General features: G+C 41.6%; 1 protein-coding gene across 3 annotated transcripts in view; it reads right to left on the bottom strand.

The window, feature by feature from the left end:
• Window positions 1-20,292, bottom strand: part of LOC110499362 (KH domain-containing, RNA-binding, signal transduction-associated protein 2) — a 126,194-nt gene that overhangs the window by 91,633 nt on the left and 14,269 nt on the right. For all 3 annotated transcript variants that reach the window (XR_005037988.1, XM_036956222.1, XM_036956221.1), the window contains exon 2: window positions 13,441-13,568. Coding sequence is in view for 2 of the 3 variants with exons in the window: in XM_036956222.1 (XP_036812117.1) it covers window positions 13,441-13,568 (128 nt within the window). In the remaining variant the exon portion in view is untranslated. The remainder of the gene's footprint in view (window positions 1-13,440; window positions 13,569-20,292) is intronic.

Below are 20,292 nucleotides of genomic sequence, written 5' to 3'. Positions count from 1 at the left end.
TGAAATAGATTATTATCTCCCACACAGATAATCTGATGACTGACTGTGACAAAGGAGATTCATTTCCCTGGATTGAGATAACCACAATACAATAAAAACAATTTGGGTAAAATACTGAGATATTCAAGAACTTCTCCAGTGATTCATAGATTTTCCCCCACGCCCCTTACACATTCTTAAATCTCCAACCGTAATATGAATGTTTTCAATTAAACCCTATCTCTTGAAATTACTAGATAGTTGTTTGTGCGCCCCATTCGTTTCTCAGACCCAGTTTCAGTCTAAGGGAAAGCATATATCTCTGCTCTAAGGGAAATCTTTCACCTTGACTTGAAGGCCTCTGAGGCCTTAGGAGCCTGTGTCAGCAGGGACCATCTCTTCCAGTGGTAGCCAGTAGATTTTGGTAGTGGCATACCAAACATTCTTAGAAATTCTTAGAATTCTTCTTGGGGATTCTTAGAAAAATAGACTGCTGTAAAAAACATTCAATAGCAGCCTTACACTAGCTGCTGCTAAAGAGGGATGTTAACAAAGAAGTCACATCTGATCTTGTAATGTGGTTGGTGAATGGGAGGCAGTAATTTGATATTGTGCTACTGTATAGTATTGAGAGGCTTTTCGTATTCCTCCTTTGGGCTTCTGTTCAGATTACTTTAGAGTGAGGGAAGGACAGGCAGTTCATTCTGTATTATCTCATTCTGAGTGTAAATCCGCTGCAGGATTGGCCATCGTCCAAGATGATTGGAGTACTTGTAATTCTCAAAGGGATTTCCTTTTCTACTGTAACTCGAGACAGTCTGGTATTTAGTGAACATCTCATCAATGTCTTGCCTATCTGACCCCACCTTATTTTCCAGAGATTCCAATGTACAGGTGTCGGATCTGAATTTGATCGCTCTTTTATTGCAGGAAATGCGTATGAGCTTTGTGATTTACATGAATTCACTGAAAACCCACACTAACACACTGTTAAATGAACAGTATTGCACTTTTCATGTAGTCTACTTTTGGCAATGTAATAGCCTGATAACCGATCGAGCAACATTATGGACTAAATCTGTTGCTGCAGGATAATGTTTCTGTGACAATGTAGGTCAAATTAAGATCCTACATCTGTACAGCTACAGTATTATATGGCTTGTGAAGAGTATTAAGTTAAAGCTGTGTTTTTCACCTTTATGTAATATAATATGAATCAAAGAACAAAACTAAAGAGCTGACTTGTTTTACTTTAATTAGTCAAGATGTCTCAGTGGAAACAGCTGTCCAGAAATACAGTACTGTGTGGGGGAGCTGATCAGTTTGGCACATCTCAGATGGGGTCCCAAACAGGAACAGCCTGCACTACTTTATGCAAATGCACAAATTAAAATCAACCTACTTTAATGAGGACATCAAAGGAAGTGGCTCCATGCAACTGGAGCTCTGCCTGAGTCCCCAACTGCAGAACCAGAGAGAGCCTGCTCCAGAGCCAGCTCTATTTTACACTTCCTGAGAGACAGGGCAGCTTGGCTCCCGCTCTTAGAGATTTGAGACTCGTTTAAATACAGAGAGGAGATCCTGAGCAAGCCAAAATGTACTTTCTCACAGATGGCCAAACCGAAGATGAGAAACACTGCATCTATACTACGTCATGACTTTATCTTGGCCAGGTCACAGTTGTAAATGAGAACTTGTTCTTAACTAGCCTACCTGGTTAAATAAAGGTGAAATTTATATTTTTTTAAATGACTGTGTTACTGTAAGGTTTCACAACAAGCAAATCAACCCATGGTGTAAAATACCATTCATATGTTGTATACATTGACCAATTACATTCTAAGTAACTTCGAAAAGGCCCCTTAACATCTACTATATACGCATTATGTTTAAATAGATCACCAATAATGCTCTTTAATAACAGTATTTGCAGTCAAGCCTCTCCTTAATGCGTCTTAAGGAATACTCAAGCACTATCACAAGGATGCAAGCAAGAAGGGACAATATTAACCAGCAGCTGTTGAGTGGGTCAAAAGTTGACACTTACGATGCAGCAAAAATACACCTTAGCGTGTGTGTGTATGCGTGCCTGCATGTGTGTGTGTTCTTGCATGCTTGCATGTGTGCGTGTGTGTGTGTGTGTGTGTTTGATGGTCACTTGGCTGTCTCTGGGTCTCGCCCTCCCCCTCTTCACCTCATCACCTGTCTGTCTCGCGGCACCAATTATTTAGAAGAGGGCATGACCCCAGCAGCAGCACTGAGCCAGGTCAGTCCTACAGTGTTACCTCTTCTCTGCAGGAGCCACCCTGTCAAGATAGTACACAGCTCTCCTAGTGAGCTGCCCTGTGAAGATAGTACACAGCTCTCCTAGTGAGCTGCCCTGTGAAGATAGTACACAGCTCTCCTAGTGAGCTGCCCTGTGAAGATAGTACACAGCTCTCCCAGTGAGCTGCCCTGTGAAGATACTACACAGCTCTCCCAGTGAGCTGCCCTGTGAAGATAGTACACAGCTCTCCTAGTGAGATGCCCTGTGAAGATAGTACACAGCTCTCCTAGTGAGCTGCCCTGTGAAGATAGTACACAGCTCTCCTAGTGAGCTGCCCTGTGAAGATAGTACACAGCTCTCCCAGTGAGCTGCCCTGTGAAGATAGTACACAGCTCTCCTAGTGATCTGCCCTGTGAAGATAGTACACAGCTCTCCTAGTGAGCTGCCCTATGAAGATAGTACACAGCTCTCCTAGTGAGCTGCCCTGTGAAGATAGTACACAGCTCTCCTAGTGAGCTGCCCTGTGAAGATAGTACACAGCTCTCCTAGTGAGCCGCCCTGTGAAGATAGTACACAGCTCTCCTAGTGAGCCGCCCTGTGAAGATAGTACACAGCTCTCCTAGTGAGCCGCCCTGTGAAGATAGTACACAGCTCTCCTAGTGAGCCGTCCTGTGAAGATAGTACACAGCTCTCCTAGTGAGCCGCCCTGTGAAGATAGTACACAGCTCTCCTAGTGAGCCGCCCTGTGAAGATAGTACACAGCTCTCCTAGTGAGCTGCCCTGTGAAGATAGTACACAGCTCTCCTACTGAGCTGCCCTGTGAAGATAGTACACAGCTCTCCTAGTGAGCTGCCCTGTGAAGATAGTACACAGCTCTCCTAGTGATCTGCCCTGTGAAGATAGTACACAGCTCTCCTAGTGAGCTGCCCTGTGAAGATAGTACACAGCTCTCCTAGTGAGCTGCCCTGTGAAGATAGTACACAGCTCTCCTAGTGAGCTGCCCTGTGAAGATAGTACACAGCTCTCCCAGTGAGCTGCCCTGTGAAGATAGTACACAGCTCTCCTAGTGAGCTGCCCTGTGAAGATAGTGCACAGCTCTCCTAGTGACTTTTCAAGTTATTCAGAACCTAAACCAAACGTTTCAATATATTTCAACAGCAGTTTTAATTGTCAAGACTATCAACAGCCCCTCTTTTCCTCCAGTAAGGGTTTTATTACTGCATGATATTCCCATTCTTTAGACTGATAAATGTTTCCCCTATTAGAGAGGTGAACTGTGTGGTAATTGAATAGCTGGTCCAGTGATTTGGATAGCAGGACACCGTGTCTAATACAGATGAGCCAGATGCTAACACTACTACTATCTATCCCAGACAGGCCCAGAAAGTGTTACAATATTAAATGAGATACACTATGTGGTTTTGACATTATTGAGGCACTGGTTTTGGAATATCATTTTTGGCTCCAGTTAGTCAGTATAATTTAACATAAATCACCTGGGCCTAGTTTTTCAAGAGTTATCTTTACGGATTTTAAAGTTATCCTTTTTAGATAAAACTATACTAAATGTAATAACATTTTACCAAATAATTGATTAAAACACACTATTTTGCAATGAAGGTCTACAGTAGCCTCAACAGCACTCTGTAGGGTAGCACCATGGTGTAGCTGGAGGACAGCTAACTTCCGTCTCCCTCTAAGGAACACTGACTTCAATACAAAACCTAGGATGCCCATGCTTCTCACCTCCTTCAATAGACTTAAAAATAAATAATGACAAGTTCCGGAGGACGTCCTCCAACCTAACAGAGCTCTTGCAACATCAGCTACAGCTAGCTAGCACTGCAGTGCATAACATGGGGTGAGGAGCTGACTCAAAGAGAGAGGAAGACAACAGTTTTGAACAAAATAAAATGACTGCGAAGCAAGAGAGAAATAGAGAGAAAGAGAGATTTCGTAATGTTTTTCACTTTCAGTTTCACTTACATAGCTAGCAAATGCAGCTAGCTAGTTTAGCCTACTCAAACATCCTGCTCAAACAGAGGGATGCTATGCTAGCTAGCTGGCTATGACTATCCAACACAACACTGGAACTCGTCCAAGTCAAGGTAAGATTTTGTTTTGATTAATTTATTGCCGCCGTGGCCCACGGGTGTAAGTACTAAACTGCTTAACTGCTTACTGACTCTACACTGTAACGTTACTGCATGATTGTAGTGGGTTTACTAACGTGTTAGTTCTATTACCTATGTTGACTATGACGTTAGTTTAGCTAATATGGTGACAACAATATGGGCTGTGTGTAGCAGTATTGACATGATTTGGCTTGGAAAGGTTTTTTCGCCTTGTCACATACAGCTGATGTGTTGTACATTGAAGTCCACAAACAAAGGGAAAAGGTATTTGTATTTATTATGGATTGCCATTAGCTGATACCAACGCAGCAGCTACTCTTCCTGGGGTCCTTCAAAATTGTTGCAGTTATACCATTTTTAAAACATTACAATACACTCACAGAGTTCACAACACACTGTGTGCCCTCAGGCCCCTACTCCACCATTACCACATATCTACAATACAAAATCCATTTGTATGTGTGTGTATAGTGCATATGTTATCGTGTGTGTGTATGCATGTGTCTGTGCCAATGTTTGTGTTGCTTCACAGTCCCCGCTGTTCCATAAGGTGTATTTTTATAATTTAAAAAATATATATATTTTACTGCTTGCATCAGTTACCTGATGTGGAATAGAGTTCCATGTAATCATGGCTCTATGTAGTACTGTGTGCCTCCCATAGTCTGTTCTAGACTTGGGGACTGTGAAGAGACCTCTGGTGGCATGTCTTGTGGGGTATGCAGAGGTGTGCGGCAGTAGTTCAAACAGACAGCTCGGTGCATTCAAAATGTCAATACCTCTCATAAATACAAGTAGTGATGAAGTCAATCTCTGCTCCACTTTGAGCCAGGAGAGATCAAATCAAATCAAAATGTATTTGTCACGTGCGCCAAATACAAAAGGTGTAGACCTTACAGTGAAATGCTGAATACAGGCTCTAACCAATAGTGCAGAAATAGAAATAAAACAACAGTAAAAAGACAGGCTATGTACAGTAGTGAGGCTATATACAGTAGTGAGGCTATATACAGTAGCGAGGCTATATACAGTAGCGAGGCTATAAAAGTAGCGAGGCTACATACAGACACCGGTTAGTCAGGCTGATTGAGGTAGCATGTACATGTAGATATGATTAAAGTGACTATGCATATATGATGAACAGAGAGTAGCAGTAGCGTAAAAGAGGGGTTGGCAGGTGGTGGGTGGTGGGTGGGACACAATGCAGATAGCCCAGTTAGCCAATGTGTGGGAGCACTGGTTGGTCAGGCCAATTGAGGTAGTATGTACATATGTACATGAATGTATAGTTACAGCGACTGTACATATATGATAAACAGAGAGTAGCAGCAGCGTAAAATAGGGGTTGGGTGGGGCACACAATGCAAATAGCCCGGGTAGCCATTTGACGTGCATATTATTAATGTAAGCTCTCTGTGAACATTCAAGGGCCAGCTGTGCTGCCCTGTTCTGAGCCAATTGCAATTTTCCCTTTTTGTGGCACCTGACCACAAGACTGAACAGTAGTCCAGGTGCGACAAAACTAGGACCTGTAGGACCTGCCTCGTTGGAGAGGCTTCCATTAAAGAACACCCTCTGTATTCTGTGAGGCAGGTAATTCTCTATCCACATTATAGCAGGGGGTGTAAAGTCATAACACATATGTTTTTTCAGCAGCAGACTATGATCGATAATGTCAAAAGCCGCAGTGAAGTCTAACAAAACAGCCACCCACAATCTTTTAATTATCAATTTATCTCAGCCAATCATCAGTAATTTGTGTAAGTGCTGTCCTTCACTCGTTTGATTTGATTTGATTTGATTTGATTTAAGCATGCTGAAAGTCTGTTGTCAATTTGTTTACTGTAAAATAGCATTGTATCTGGTCAAACACCATTTTTTTCAAAAGTTTACTAAGGGTTGGTAACAGGCTGATTGGTCAGCTATTTGAGCCAGTAAAGGGGGCTTTACTATTCTTAGGTAGCGGAATGACTTTTGCTTCCCTCCAGGCCTGAGGGCACACACTTTCTAGTAGGCTTCAATTGAAAATATGGCAAATAGGAGTGGCAATATCGTCCGCTATTATCCTCATGAATTTTCCATCCAAGTTGTCAGACCCCGGTGGCTTGTCATTGTTAATGAACAACAATACTTTTTTTCACCTCTTCCACACTCACTTTACAGAATTCAAAATGACAATGCTTGTAAGACAAGGAGAGTGCATAGATGCGAGAAGGAATACAACGTGGCTGCTATGAAAGTAACTGTGTTGACGCGTGATCATGGGTTTATTCATTTTGCCGATTCTGTTGAAAAAAATGTCTTAAACGGAAGTAAACGGAACATGAACATAGCTGAATTTTTCCAATAGAAACTTCCGTTTGCAACTGTTGGACTAATGATCAAAATCAAATCCACATTGACTTGTTACATGCGCCGAACACAATTCTTACTTACAAGCCCTTAACCCTGGGATGCATATGCTGGTCAAAATGACCCATCATAATGTTGTTTTGCTGTATTGATTACCTCAAAAACATTTATCATCTAATATTCCAGGAATTCCTTAAATTATGTGTCTTTAATGTTCTAACATCTTAGTTTTGTTTTTCATTTCTTATTTTTGTAAGTAAAAATTGTTTTTGCATCACTACCCCAAGTTTGATATGTGGGTCAAATATGACCTGTATGTACTTCCTATGGAATTCACTGCACTGGTCAAACGGAACTATTTTTTTGCTACAGCAATAAAATCAAAGTAATGAATAACATGTTTATTAAATATCTTGTTTTTTTAAGTGCAATAATCACCGTTTTCATTTTTCCTTTTTAAGTCATTGAGTAAAAGGAGTTTCATAAGGATGCTCATAAGAATGATGCCAGATATACAACCAACATGGTTTTACAGATTAAAAAAATAAATAATTACCTTCATTTAACTAGGCAAGTCAGTTAAGAGCAAATTCTTATTTTCAATGACGGCCTAGGAACAGTGGGTTAACTGCCTGTTCAGGGGCAGAACGACAGATTTGTACCTTGTCAGCTCGGGGATTTAAACTTGCAACCTTTCGGTAACTAGTCCAACGCACTAGGCTACCCTGCCGCCCCAGATGCTGGATGAGGAAGCCATTGGTGCCTCTGACTCTGAGGTATCCAATTCAGATGACACAGACTATTTTTATTTTATTTTTTATTTCACCTTTATTTAACCAGGTAGGCTATTTGAGAACAAGTTCTCATTTGCAACTGCGACCTGGCCAAGATAAAGCATAGCAGTGTGACACAGACAACACAGAGTTACACATGGAGTAAACAATTAACAAGTCAATAACACAGTAGAAAAAAAAGAGAGTCTATATACATTGTGTGCAAAAGGCATGAGGAGGTAGGCGAATAATTAAAATTTTGCTGATTAACACTGGAGTGATAAATGATCAGATGGTCATGTACAGGTAGAGATATTGGTGTGCAAAAGAGCAGAAAAGTAAATAAATATAAACAGTATGGGGAAGAGGTAGGTAAAATTGGGTGGGCTATTTACCGATAGACTATGTACAGCTGCAGCGATCGGTTAGCTGCTCAGATAGCAGATGTTTGAAGTTGGTGAGGGAGATAAAAGTCTCCAACTTCAGCAATTTTTGCAATTCGTTCCAGTCACAGGCAGCAGAGAACTGGAACGAAAGGCGGCCAAATGAGGTGTTGGCTTTAGGGATGATCAGTGAGATACACCTGCTGGAGCGCGTGCTACAGGTGGGTGTTGCCATCGTGACCAGTGAACTGAGATAAGGCGGAGCTTTACCTAGCATGGACTTGTAGATGACCTGGAGCCAGTGGGTCTGGCGACGAATATGTAGCGAGGGCCAGCCGACTAGAGCATACAGATCGCAGTGGTGGGTGGTATAAGGTGCTTTAGTAACAAAACGGATGGCACTGTGATAAACTGCATCCAGTTTGCTGAGTAGAGTGTTGGAAGCTATTTTGTAGATGACATCGCCAAAGTCGAGGATCGGTAGGATAGTGTGCCTGTGAGTGAAGTTGGAGTTGTGGATTCACCTGTGGATTCACCCCCCCCCCCCCCCCCCCCCCCCCCCCCCCCCTGGGAGCTGCCCAGGGCCTGTGCCGGGGTCAACAGTTGTATCACCAAAAGTTGTCTGGGAGCTGTTTATTAGTGACATCATCATTGAGGATGTCCTAAAGTGTTCAAATTTAGAAGGACGGAGAATAGCGACAGCAAAAGGGACAGAGTGGAGAGAGGTCAACAAAGAGGAACTCAAGGCCTTTATTAATTTAACCATCCTCGCTGGCATGAAGAAAAGGTGGGATGTCTCCACACGGGAGCTATTTGTGGATCCACTGCAGAATCCAATGTATAAGGCCACCATGTTGGTCGGAAGATATGAGGATATCCGTCGCTACCTGAGGCTTCATGACAAGAGGACCAGAGTGTTCAGAGAGGCAACGGGTCACCTGGAAGCCTTCTGGTATATGTGGGACCTTTCCCTAGCAAACTGTAGAGGAAGGTTCATCCCCAGCGACTGTGTCACAGTGGATGAGCAGTTTTCCTCCAGACGTGACGCTTGGCATTCCGTCCAAAGAGTTCAATCTTGGTTTCATCAGATCAGAGAATCTTGTTTCTTGTGGTCTGACAGTCATTTAGGTGCCTTTTGGCAAACTCCAAGTGGGCTGTCGTGCCTTTTACTGAGGAGTGGCTTTCATCTGGCCACTCTACCATCAAGGCCTGATTGTTAGAGTGCAGCAGAGATGGTTTTCCTTCTGGAAGATTCTCCCATCTCCACAGAAGAACTGAGACAATGGAAAGATGTGGGGTGATGCAAGAGAGCCATGCCACCACCACTCAGAGCAGCCAGGGCCTACAGAGGAAGAGGTGCCAGCTCTGCCCAAGTGCAAAGGATAGAAAAGTCAGCTGGTGGTGTTCTCAGTGCAACACACCCGTCTGTAAAGAGCACAGTCACATGCTTGTGGTTTGAAACAAATGCATGGACTAAGACAGCATTACACACATGCACACTTTGTGCCTTTTAGTTTGTAAATTCACAATGGTTAGTGTTGTCGTTTATATTGATGAGGATCTTTGGATTTTCAAATGAATGTTTTGAAATATTATAAAACATGTTAAGGTGATTACATTTTTTTCTTCACACTAAAAGGTTGAATGTGAAACTTTGATTGAAAGTTTTATTGTAAGATAATATTTTCAATAGCTGTTATTACATTTCGTAATATGTTATCATTGAAATGTGTATCAAACTGTTGAATAGTGACTAAAAACTTTCAAACAATAGAATAATTATTGAAAGGTCCAAATCATCACACAAAATAATTATGTTCTACAAAATGGATAATATTTTATAAATAAAGCACAGATATTACATTATCGGAACAATGTAGTTCAAGAAATAGAGTTAAGAAAATATTGACTAAATAAACAAAAAAACAAAAAAAAAGTTACACAATAAATTAACAATAACGATGCTATATACAGGGGGCACCGGTACTGAGTCAATGTGCAGGAGTACAAGTTAGGCAAGGTTAGTCAGGTTAGTTAGGGGGTAGATCCTGTTAAGGAGCCTTTTGGACCTATATTTGGTGCTCCGGTACCGCTTGCCATCCAGTAGCAGAGAGAACAGTCACACAAGTCATTGAGTCTTTGACCATTTTTTAGGCCTTTCTCTGACACTGATTCCTATATAGGTCTTTGGTGGCAGGAAGCTTGGCCGCAGTGATGTATTGGGCCATACGCACTACCCTCTGTAGCGTCTTATGGTCGGAAGCCAAACAGTTACCATACCAGGCCGTGATGCAACCAGCCAGGATGCTCTCGATGGTGCAGCTGTAGAACTTTTTGAGGATCTGGGGACCCATGCCAAATCTTTTCAGTCTCCTGAGGGCGAATAGGCATTGTCATGCCCTCTTCACAAATGTCTTAGTGTGTTTGGACCATAATAGTTTGTTGGTGATGTGGACACCAGGGAACTTTTGACCAGAGGAACTACAGCCCTGTCGATGTGAATGGGGGCGTGTTCGGCCCTCCTTTTCCTGTAGTCCGTGATCAGCTCCTTTGTCTATCTCACGTTGAGGGAGAGATTGTTGTCCTGGCACCACACTGCCAGGTCTCTGACCTCCTCCCTATAGGCTGTCTCATCGTTGTCGCTGATCAGGCCTCACGTCCTAGATCAGCTAGAGGCAGGAAAGAGTGTGTAAGGTGGTATTGAATGTGTCACTGTCTGTCCATGTGTCACTGTCTGTCACCTCAAATGTTTCTCTTGACCTTGTACACCTATGTTGTAACCTTCAACTGGTAGGCTAGGTTGTAGCAACCTCATGATGGGTATAGGGAACATTTGAGTATCATGAAGCCTAAACCTCTGACTGTTACATTGAAATGGGTGAATGGAATATGAATGACAGTCATCCAATATGCTGCAATAGAAATAGAAATAAGGCCATGCTCATGAAAACAAAAAATTGTCCTCCCTCATCTAAACGGTTCTGACCGCCACTGATTTCTATGCATTTAACCCTATCCGATAGGCGAAATCCAGATGAATAACTTTTGAAAAACTGGTCCTATGTGCATGCCCTAAGGGGCAACAGATCTCTCAATGACTTGTGATAACTAAAATGGGTTGATATACAATTTAGCTTTTTTTTGTTATCATTTGATAAATACAACATGATAAAGGACAAGATGTAATTTATTCCTCCTTAATCACCATGCAGACTTCGTTCAATTTAGGGAAAGGTCTTGCAAACATCAATCATTGACTTCAATCATTGACTAGTATTAAAGGTTAAATTTAAAAATCTCAGTACAGTTACCTTCAAGACATGCAACAGAATGATAACCCACAATGCAAACTCTCAATCTCATTTCAGTCGGTTAAGATCTTGGTTGCCAGCAGCTACAGTAGTTCCCAGAAGTTGGTAGAATGAGGGCCCCTTAGTCACAGGTCACAGGTGGCAGACAAAGAAAAGTATGAAAGGAAAGGTGTTTGGTCTTGGTGTCCTTCAAAGATATGGTCAATATGTTTCATAGCGTCAATTATATTTCCAATCTGTGACCATTGATCACCTCTTCCTTCATTCTATATTGACAGAGTAGCATAAAAGCGTGTATCAAGGTCAGTAAACTGCTTAACTATAATACTTACTATTTTCAACTGTAAAAAATGTACTGCTTTGTATCTGTAGAGAGTGCATTGATGTAAGCGGATGTGCGCTGATGTAAGGGCTCCTGAGAGTCACAGTAGTCTAAGGCACTGCATCTCAGTTCTTGAGGTGTCACTATAGACACCCTGGTTCAAATCCGGGCTGTATTACAAACGGCTGTGATTGGGTGTCCCGTAGGGCGGTGCACAATTGGCTCAGCGTCGTCCGGGTTTGGCTGGTGTAGGCCATCATTGAATTTGTTTTTAACTGACTTGTGTAGTTACAAAGGACAAATAAAAAAGCTAGAATATTAATATTGTGCAGCATGTACAGTTGCCAATGATATAAATCTATGAATTTCACAAAATAATACACATGTAGGATCTTAATTTGGGTCAATTTTTAAATAATCCTGCAGCAACATGAAATGTGAATTATTATATCATAATAATTAGAGCAAATCAAGTCTGACATTAAAAAGTGAAAATGACAAACTTTAGAAGCCTTTTTAAAACTCCAATACACTACAAGTCAGCAACAAAAGAGTGAACGAATTAAGAGCCTACATCTGTATGGCCTCATTTCAGAAAATTCCGGTGAGCTGATTGTAATGGGATTGTAATGTTTTAAACATCATGGCGCTTTGTAACTACACTGATATCTCTTTGTCAGAGACTCAAAGTGGCACATCAGAAGAAAGGTTTTATTTTTAAATAGTTGGTTTATCCTCTGCCAAAACAAAAACAAAAGACAAAAACAAAATCCAAATTTACTTCAGACTGCCATCACAAATTTCAGGGTTTGACTTTCCTTCTACTTTGTTTCCCAATCAACACTAAGAGTTGAGTGTTTCTGAAAGACCATAGCACAGACATTACCAATAAATGTACAGCTGAATACACAATAAATGCATGTCAAGGGATTTTAACCATAACTCTAATCAGGGCATAAGCCCATAAGCGACATAAGCGGTCAGAAAACTTGCTTTAAAACTGCAACATTTTCCCACACCAAGCATGGCAAAATGTGTAGAATTGTAGGAAAGGTACTTTAAAACATGCATTTTCAGTCAAAAGGGGTCCACACATGTATTTTGCCTGCTTGGTGTGGGGGCCCCACAGCCAAATTTCGCTTAGGGCTCCCAAAAGGCTAGAGCCGACCCTGACTCAGATACATAAATTCTCAACATTATCTCTGAAGAGATGCCTTTCAGCGGCATACTAATGATGACTGTGGGTGAGCACACAATAAACGACAAACAAACATGATGATGACTCATGAATGAATAGCCTCAGCACGTCTCCCAGTCAGTGAGCTCTATTTTCTAGCACAGAGACAGCGAGGAGGGAAGCAGGCAGGACCCACCCTGATCCCATATGAGTCAGCTGCAATCATATGCTCCTCTCGCTGTGCCTAACACACCCACCATCTGCGGCTAGACACGGTGGATCAGACCCTGGAGCTTTCCCCACACTGTCCCACTCCTCCTGACAGAAGACTGCAATGTGATCATCAACACACACACACACACACACACACACACACACACACACACACACACACACACACACACACACACACACACACACACACACACACACACACACACACACACACACACACACACACACACACTGGCCAGTCAATCCCACAGCACAGCCAGATGCACAGATGTAGGGACCACAACATGGCATCAGTAATTATTTATTCTTAGCCCTCAAGATGGCCAATATGGTCCCAATTCCATCTGTCTTTCCACTGCCAAGACCCCATGTTGACGTTGTTTAGAGTTTCTAACAAATATGCATTTGGTGTTTCTTTAAAGCATTGGTATTCCTTCTTTGTTGGCTGTTTTCATTTGATGAATAAATAAACAGATCAAACGAAACAGTACAGGTGTGGTTGTCTTACCTTCGGGTACTGTTGAACTGGGATGAGTACTCTTTCCGAGAGCTTGATGTTTTTGTTACTGATGACATCGAGGTATTTCTTGACGTCACCGTCTTTTCTCAACTCATCCCCCTCATACTTTTCAATTTCTGTAGGAAAAGGTATTCAAGAATAAATGATTAGATATGCAAACAGAACTTCCACAGAAATGTTCCTCAACATTCTTGTCATTGACAGAGAAGATCCGGTTTCATATGCTAGCTTATTTGTTTTCTTATTGTACAGTTTAATTGGTTCTACACTCTTAGAAACAATTGTTTTTCATCTCTCCCCATAGGAACCCTTTTGGGTTCCATGTAGAACCCTCTGTGGAAAAGATTCTACATGTAAACCAAATGGGTTCTACCTGGAACCAAAAAGGGTTCTTCTAAGGGTTTTAGATAGCACCTTTAGTGTGCCAGGCAAGCTCAATAGTGTTCCAGGTAAGTAGTGTGCCAGGCAGGCTTAATCTAGTGCAGTTAATGTATTTGTAAAAAGATATGAACCCAGGTCTGTTACAGCGTAAACCAGGATAATTCAGTCCTTAAGCATAACTTGCTCATCATCAAAGTTATTTATAGTGACCGGAGTAGTTGACATGAGCTGTCAGGTTAAGCATACGAAACAGTCATGAGTTGGAGAACCATTGTGCCGAACAATGATATTTGTTGATTGATACATTTTATTGCACTTGGGAGAGTTGACTGAAAGGCATACAGCCAGGAAACATTAAGGAGCTGGAAATGAAGCTGTCACCTGTCCTCTCTGGGGATCCCCCTCTGTCACTGGCAAATGAATGTTCTGCAGAATTAAGAATTATGAACCTGCGCCACTCTTGTAGAACAATACTAGAGAGACCTGGGCATGGTAGAGATAGGAAGACAGGCAGCAGGGGGTGGAGGTGATCTCTCACTTGGAGAGAGAGCCCCCTCCCCCTCCCCCTACTTTCCTCCTCAACATTTCTGATTTAGAGCAATTCAGCTCCATCTATTTATACACCATTATGACAAACAAAGCTGTGAGTAAGATGAGGGTAAAGTGCATTCTGTTGGCAGAGCTTCACAGCAGGAGGCTGTTGGCTGGTTGTATATGTGTTGCTGCTTTTGTCTCAGTTACAGACAAACCTGAAAGGCTTTGTTCCTTTTCAATGAACTCCAGGAATTCTCCAACAGAAAGCTGCTCCCATTCTACATTCCATTCAGGCCTTAAGCCTCTGTGTAGGATGATAGTTATGATATCCATGTAAGAATGAATAGTGAAAGCAATATAAAATAGCCTATTGCTTAGTCATTTAGCAGACTCTTATCCAGAGTGACTTACAGGAGCAATTAGGTTTAAGTGCCTTGTTAAAGGGCACATTGACAGATTTCTTTCAACTAGTCAGCTCTGGGATTCAAACCAGCAACTTTTTGATTACTTGTCTAGTGCTCTTAACCACTAGGCTACCAGCTTGTAAGGGTACAACAATGTTCATGAGACGAATACATACTGGTGCACGTACTGCATGACCATGTGGGGTGAATTCAGTCAATGCCTCTCTCATGCTATGCCGTACCAATGTTCACAATCTACCTGTGTCCACAGCACACACACAAAGTAGAAGTACCTGTGTCTAGTTGTGTTCTCAAACTGTAATTATGTTTGACCATGGGGCACAGCACTGCATACATGCTGCAAAACAAGTTTGATTGAATTGCGCCTCTTGTGGCCCTAACTGTTAGCGAGTGTAACAGTATTTTGGGGAAAGTTGTACATTGTGTCTCCATAGAGACATCCAAGTTAAGCTTACAAAGTCTGGAATGTTGGCGCTAGTTCAGGCTAGGCAGTTCCCTGTGTGAAGAAGGAACCACATGGAATTTCAAGAGTCTGGCTGTAAAGTAATCAACTCATTATGGTTTCCAGCTACTGGTCCCAAGGAAGTTGGGTTTCCTTGATGTCTTTCCTGCATATTAAACATCTTGGCTTAATGATCCTTACATTTTGCCTCAGTCCTTGATCCTTTACAGTCATCAATGCCCTCTGAAAAATACTGATGTTGCTTTACATCTAGATACCAAGGGCTGGATTCAGGGTGGATTTAAAGTAGGTAATACTTAGAATTTACTTGAACGCATTTATCCGACATTGCAGATAGTGAGTTTCCCAGACTGACAGAAAAGTCCCAGTAACTTGGTTGATTCAGGGAGGTTTTCAGCAAATTGAACTGCATAGTTCTTTCAAACATGACAGAATCCCTTTGAGATTCTTTGGATTGGAACAAACTGCCGGTGCTGTCTTGTTCCCATAATCTCATTCCTTTCAACTGAGTCTCACATAAAGGAGCTAAACTGAACTCAAAATGAGACACTTCCAGTGAGTGCCGCTTTGAAAACGCCACTTAATAATGATGTTGTGAATTTGATTCAGTGAAGCTACTGTCAAGTTGAAGGAGTGTTGAGGCTCCAGCAAACACCACAATTATAAACTGCCTTTGGGTATCAAACTGAATAGGGTTTAGAGATCTTTCCTACTTTGGAGTGAGACTTGTCCATAGCATTATTTCTAAACACTGTGAACGTTTTATTGTGCCAGGGACTCACATAGGATCCTTTCCACAAAAATTAAATTGTGCTCAGGTATCCAGATTTCTTAAATATCAAAAAAAAATCCCCTCCTCTCCACTTGCACACACGTACAGAGGCCTAGTTGAAAAGCCTTGAACAGGGAGAATAGTGATTTGAATGTAGCAACCCACTGCTAAGTGAAATCAGAACGCTTACTCATACACCTACCACTCTGTACCCCTCAGACTCCTTACTGACACCCCAGGTGAACTTCTCCATGACCTCTCTAGTCCCTTTAATCCCTAACATCTGCTGACTGCGTATGCTGTGGCTGGCTCGGTGACACCTGCCTTCTCCGGAGAATGCAGTAAAGTAGCCAGGTGACCCCAGCCCGCTAGCAGGAAGGTCTCGCACAGAAATCAAACTATTGAAATCTTTGAAAAAGCATGCTTAGACGGCAAGAGGTCAGGGACGATCTATATACCCTGCTGCAGCCCTTTGTGAATACAGAAGTTGGAAAGGTTTGAGTAGTTATTCGGTATGTGGGGTGGGAAGCATGATTTCCAGGTGGAGAGGGAGGATATGTACCTGTAATCCCCTCTGAAAAAGAAAAATTACAAATCTAAATAAAAAGTTAGTCACCAAAATAAAGACAGCTTTTAACTGCCTATGAGCCATTGAATTGAACATCCATTGAATATGAGCAATTGAATTGAACAACCATTGAATATGAGCATATGAATTGAACAACAATTGAATATGAGCCATTGAATTGAACAACCATTGAATATGAGCATATGTATTGAACAACCATTGAATATGAGCCATTGTATTGAACAACCATTGAATAAGAGCTTATGAATTTAACAACAATAAACACAAGGACACCCACTCTCTTGAGTCATAATGATTTTATAGAAAATGACTTTACCAACAACCATTGCGATATCAATCATAATATATTGTGCAACCCTAACATGGATTAGTTGTGAATGTACAGTATTGTAACCTATCTATTCCTTTTTTAAAGCACAATGTGAACGCAACAAACAAATAAGCCTTGCACGGATATTTTTGTAAAACAAGGTCATATTCTGCATTAACATGACAATCTTTGTTGATAATAAGACCAATCACCAAACCAGACAAAAGGCCAGATAGTTACTCAATTACCAATCTACCATTTTCCTCTTAACCATTAGAATTTAGAACTGAGGACATAGTACTGAGATGTGCATTAGAAAACAGTGCTTGACAGTTGGACACACTCATCTGTAACCAGTCAGAAGGGATACACGTAGTGTGTTTGACAGTTCTTCTCACTTGAAGCGTCCTAAACTATGTTCACTGGGAAAACTGTGACTCATTTGGCATGTGTGTGAGTGTCTGACTAAGCGTCTCTTTCCCCAATCATGAATATGTATGACCTAATATCTATTTCAGACGACAGGGTTCACCTTACTGTTCCACTGCGCTGCATAATAAAATGTTCTTCCTTCTGATGCCTCCTACCTATTGGAGGTCATTTTTTTATTATGGTGCTACGTCTTTGTGCATGTTACTGAATCGATGTAGTTGACCCCAAGGGAGTGGTATCCGACCAGTCTCAATGCATCAAACACAGCCAGAACAAGTCAAACAGCAGTCACCCAATGTGACGCATGCGTTTTTATTATCTCACAAAGGAATCCACACTAAAACACATAACCAAACCAAAAATGAAGCAATTCATGGTCAAAATGAATACACCAAGGTAAACAGTAAATTATAACCTCAGTGACCCCAATAAGGTGACTTGAGTGAATTACTGTACCTGTGTGTGCAATAGTTATGTACAACATTAACAATCTACTGCATAATTCATTTGACATTATTGTGAGTGGAAAATGTGCCTTATGTGAGTTACCTCACTCCCTCGTTCCCCTCTCTCCCTTCCTCCCCCAATCCCTCTCTCCCTTCCTCCCTTCTTCCCTCTCTCCCTTCCTCCCTTCCTCCCTCTCTCCCTTCCTCCCTCTCTCCCTTCCTCCCTTCCTCCCTCTCTCCCTTCCTTCCTCCCTTCCTCCATCTCTCCCTCTCTCCCTTCCTCCTTCCTCCCTCTCTCCCTTCCTCCCTTCCTCCCTCTCTCCCTTCCTCCCTTCCTCCCTCTCTCCCTTCCTCCCTTCTTCCCTCTCTCCCTTCCTCCCTCTCTCCCTTCCTCCCTCCATCCCTCCCTGATATGTTCATTGTCTGACAAAGAGCATTATCATTCAATAGGACATGTTATTTACCTTGCATGTAGGTAGAGGTATGCAGAGTTATAAGCATAGATTATATACCATTTAAAGTAAGTGCCAATATTGGATCGGATTTAATTGTTAATTACCTGCTTTGATATGAATACATCACACCACTTTAATCAATATAAATATAGCCTAACGGTTAAGGGCGTTGGGCCAGTAACAGAAAGTGTTGCTGGATCAAATCCCCGAGTTGACAAGGTAAAAATCTGTCATTCTGCCACTGAACAAGGCAGTTAACCCACTGTTCTCCGGTAGGTTGTCATTGTAAGTAAGAATTTGTTCTTAACTGACTTGACTAGTTCAATTTCATTTATTTAAAATAAGTATGACAAAGAACAGCATTCATAAAATATCATATACCACTTTAAGCATTACATTTTACACTCTCCTACAAGAGCTAATTGTTTTCTTTATCTTAAATCAATTCCTTCATTGAACCTTTGCCTTTGGAGAGCAATGAGTGTCACACCCTGGTCGAAGTATTTTGTGTTTATCTTTATTTATTTGGTCAGGCCAGGGTGTGGCATGGGTTTTTGTAGGTGGTGTGTATGTATGGGGATTGTAGCTAGTGGGGTGTTCTAGCTAAGTCTATGGCTGTCTGAAGTGGTTCTCAATCAGAGGCAGGTGTTTATCGTTGTCTCTGATTGGGAACCATATTTAGGCAGCCATATTCTTTGAGTTTGTCGTGGGTGATTGTTCTGTGTTAGGGTACACAAGTATAGGCTGTTTCGGTTTTCGTTAAGTTTATTGTTTTGATAGTGTTTGTGTTTAGTGTGTTACTTCATTAAACATGGATTGCAATAGACACGCCGCATTTTGGTCCGACTCTCCTTCTCATCAAGAAAACCGTTACAATGAGAGAGCAATGAGAGGGAAACATGGAGCTGTCATACTCCTGGAGGTAAATGACCATGCTATGGGATTTAAGCTTACAACCTGCTGTGTTGCACAGCAGACATCTCTACTGTGGGCTCTGTGTTACTGAGCCTTATGTTATACCTAGAAGTAGCCTGCAGCCCAGCACCGTCCCAGGTGGTGCCCCTACCAGATGTGAGGTTACAGCCACACTTTCATTTCCTGGTTTCACAACTCCACCAGTAGCTAAATGAACCACGGTGAGCTTTCTGCAACACCATTTAACCATTAAACAAAACAGAACTGACATTTCATCCACACCATGTATTCACATTTATGACAGATAAGTTAAATAGACTGAAGTTAGAAATCAAACATTGATATATGTCTACTGGATTCTTTTGATCTACAGGCAATGTAAAATATATGATATTTAATAACAATCTTTCAAAATTACAATTCAATAACATTAAAATGTAAGGAAAAAGGTTCTTCCAGCATTACTTATGTTTGTCAATCAGATGTAGGTGCTAAACTATTGGGTGGGGTAGATATGCAGCACCATTAGGATACCATTATTTACAGGTATGATCCCACTCTGTGCGTATGAAACAGCCTTGTGTGAATGTGGCAAAGGGCACCGTTGTTGACCAATGATGGTCCTGTGTGGTCCTTTATGGCTCAGTTGGTAGAGAATGGCGCATGTTATACCAGGATGGTGAGTTTGATTCCAATGGCCACCCATGTGAATAACATTATGCACTTATAATGAGCCGCTTTGGATAAAAACATCTGTCATATCAAAATAAATCGGAACTGACTTTCTGAATTGCAATTAGGAATATTCTGGGATTTTATTAACACATTACTCAGGTGTTTCATGACCCCAATTTGCCGCGATTATGTCAGTCAGATTTACGTGCTAAGTTATTGTGTGGGATAGATGCAGTACCATTAGGACAACATTGTCTATGGGTCGTTATTGAATTGCGGTGGCATTTGGGCATGGCATTTTGGAAAAAAGGTATTCATCATTCCATTTTTTTAAAGTGTATTTAGGTACATCTAAATATGTCCGCTTAATGACTTTTCATTGTTTTTACCATTCTGATAACATTGTGCCACCAGTAGTAGTAACACCAATGATGGTAACACCA

The sequence above is a fragment of the Oncorhynchus mykiss genome, chromosome 20 (genome assembly GCF_013265735.2).
Source record: "Oncorhynchus mykiss isolate Arlee chromosome 20, USDA_OmykA_1.1, whole genome shotgun sequence".
In the NCBI taxonomy this organism is placed as follows: Eukaryota; Metazoa; Chordata; class Actinopteri; order Salmoniformes; family Salmonidae; genus Oncorhynchus; species Oncorhynchus mykiss.
The sequence above is the reverse complement of the archived record's forward strand: the minus strand, read 5'-3'. Positions and strand labels throughout refer to the sequence as shown.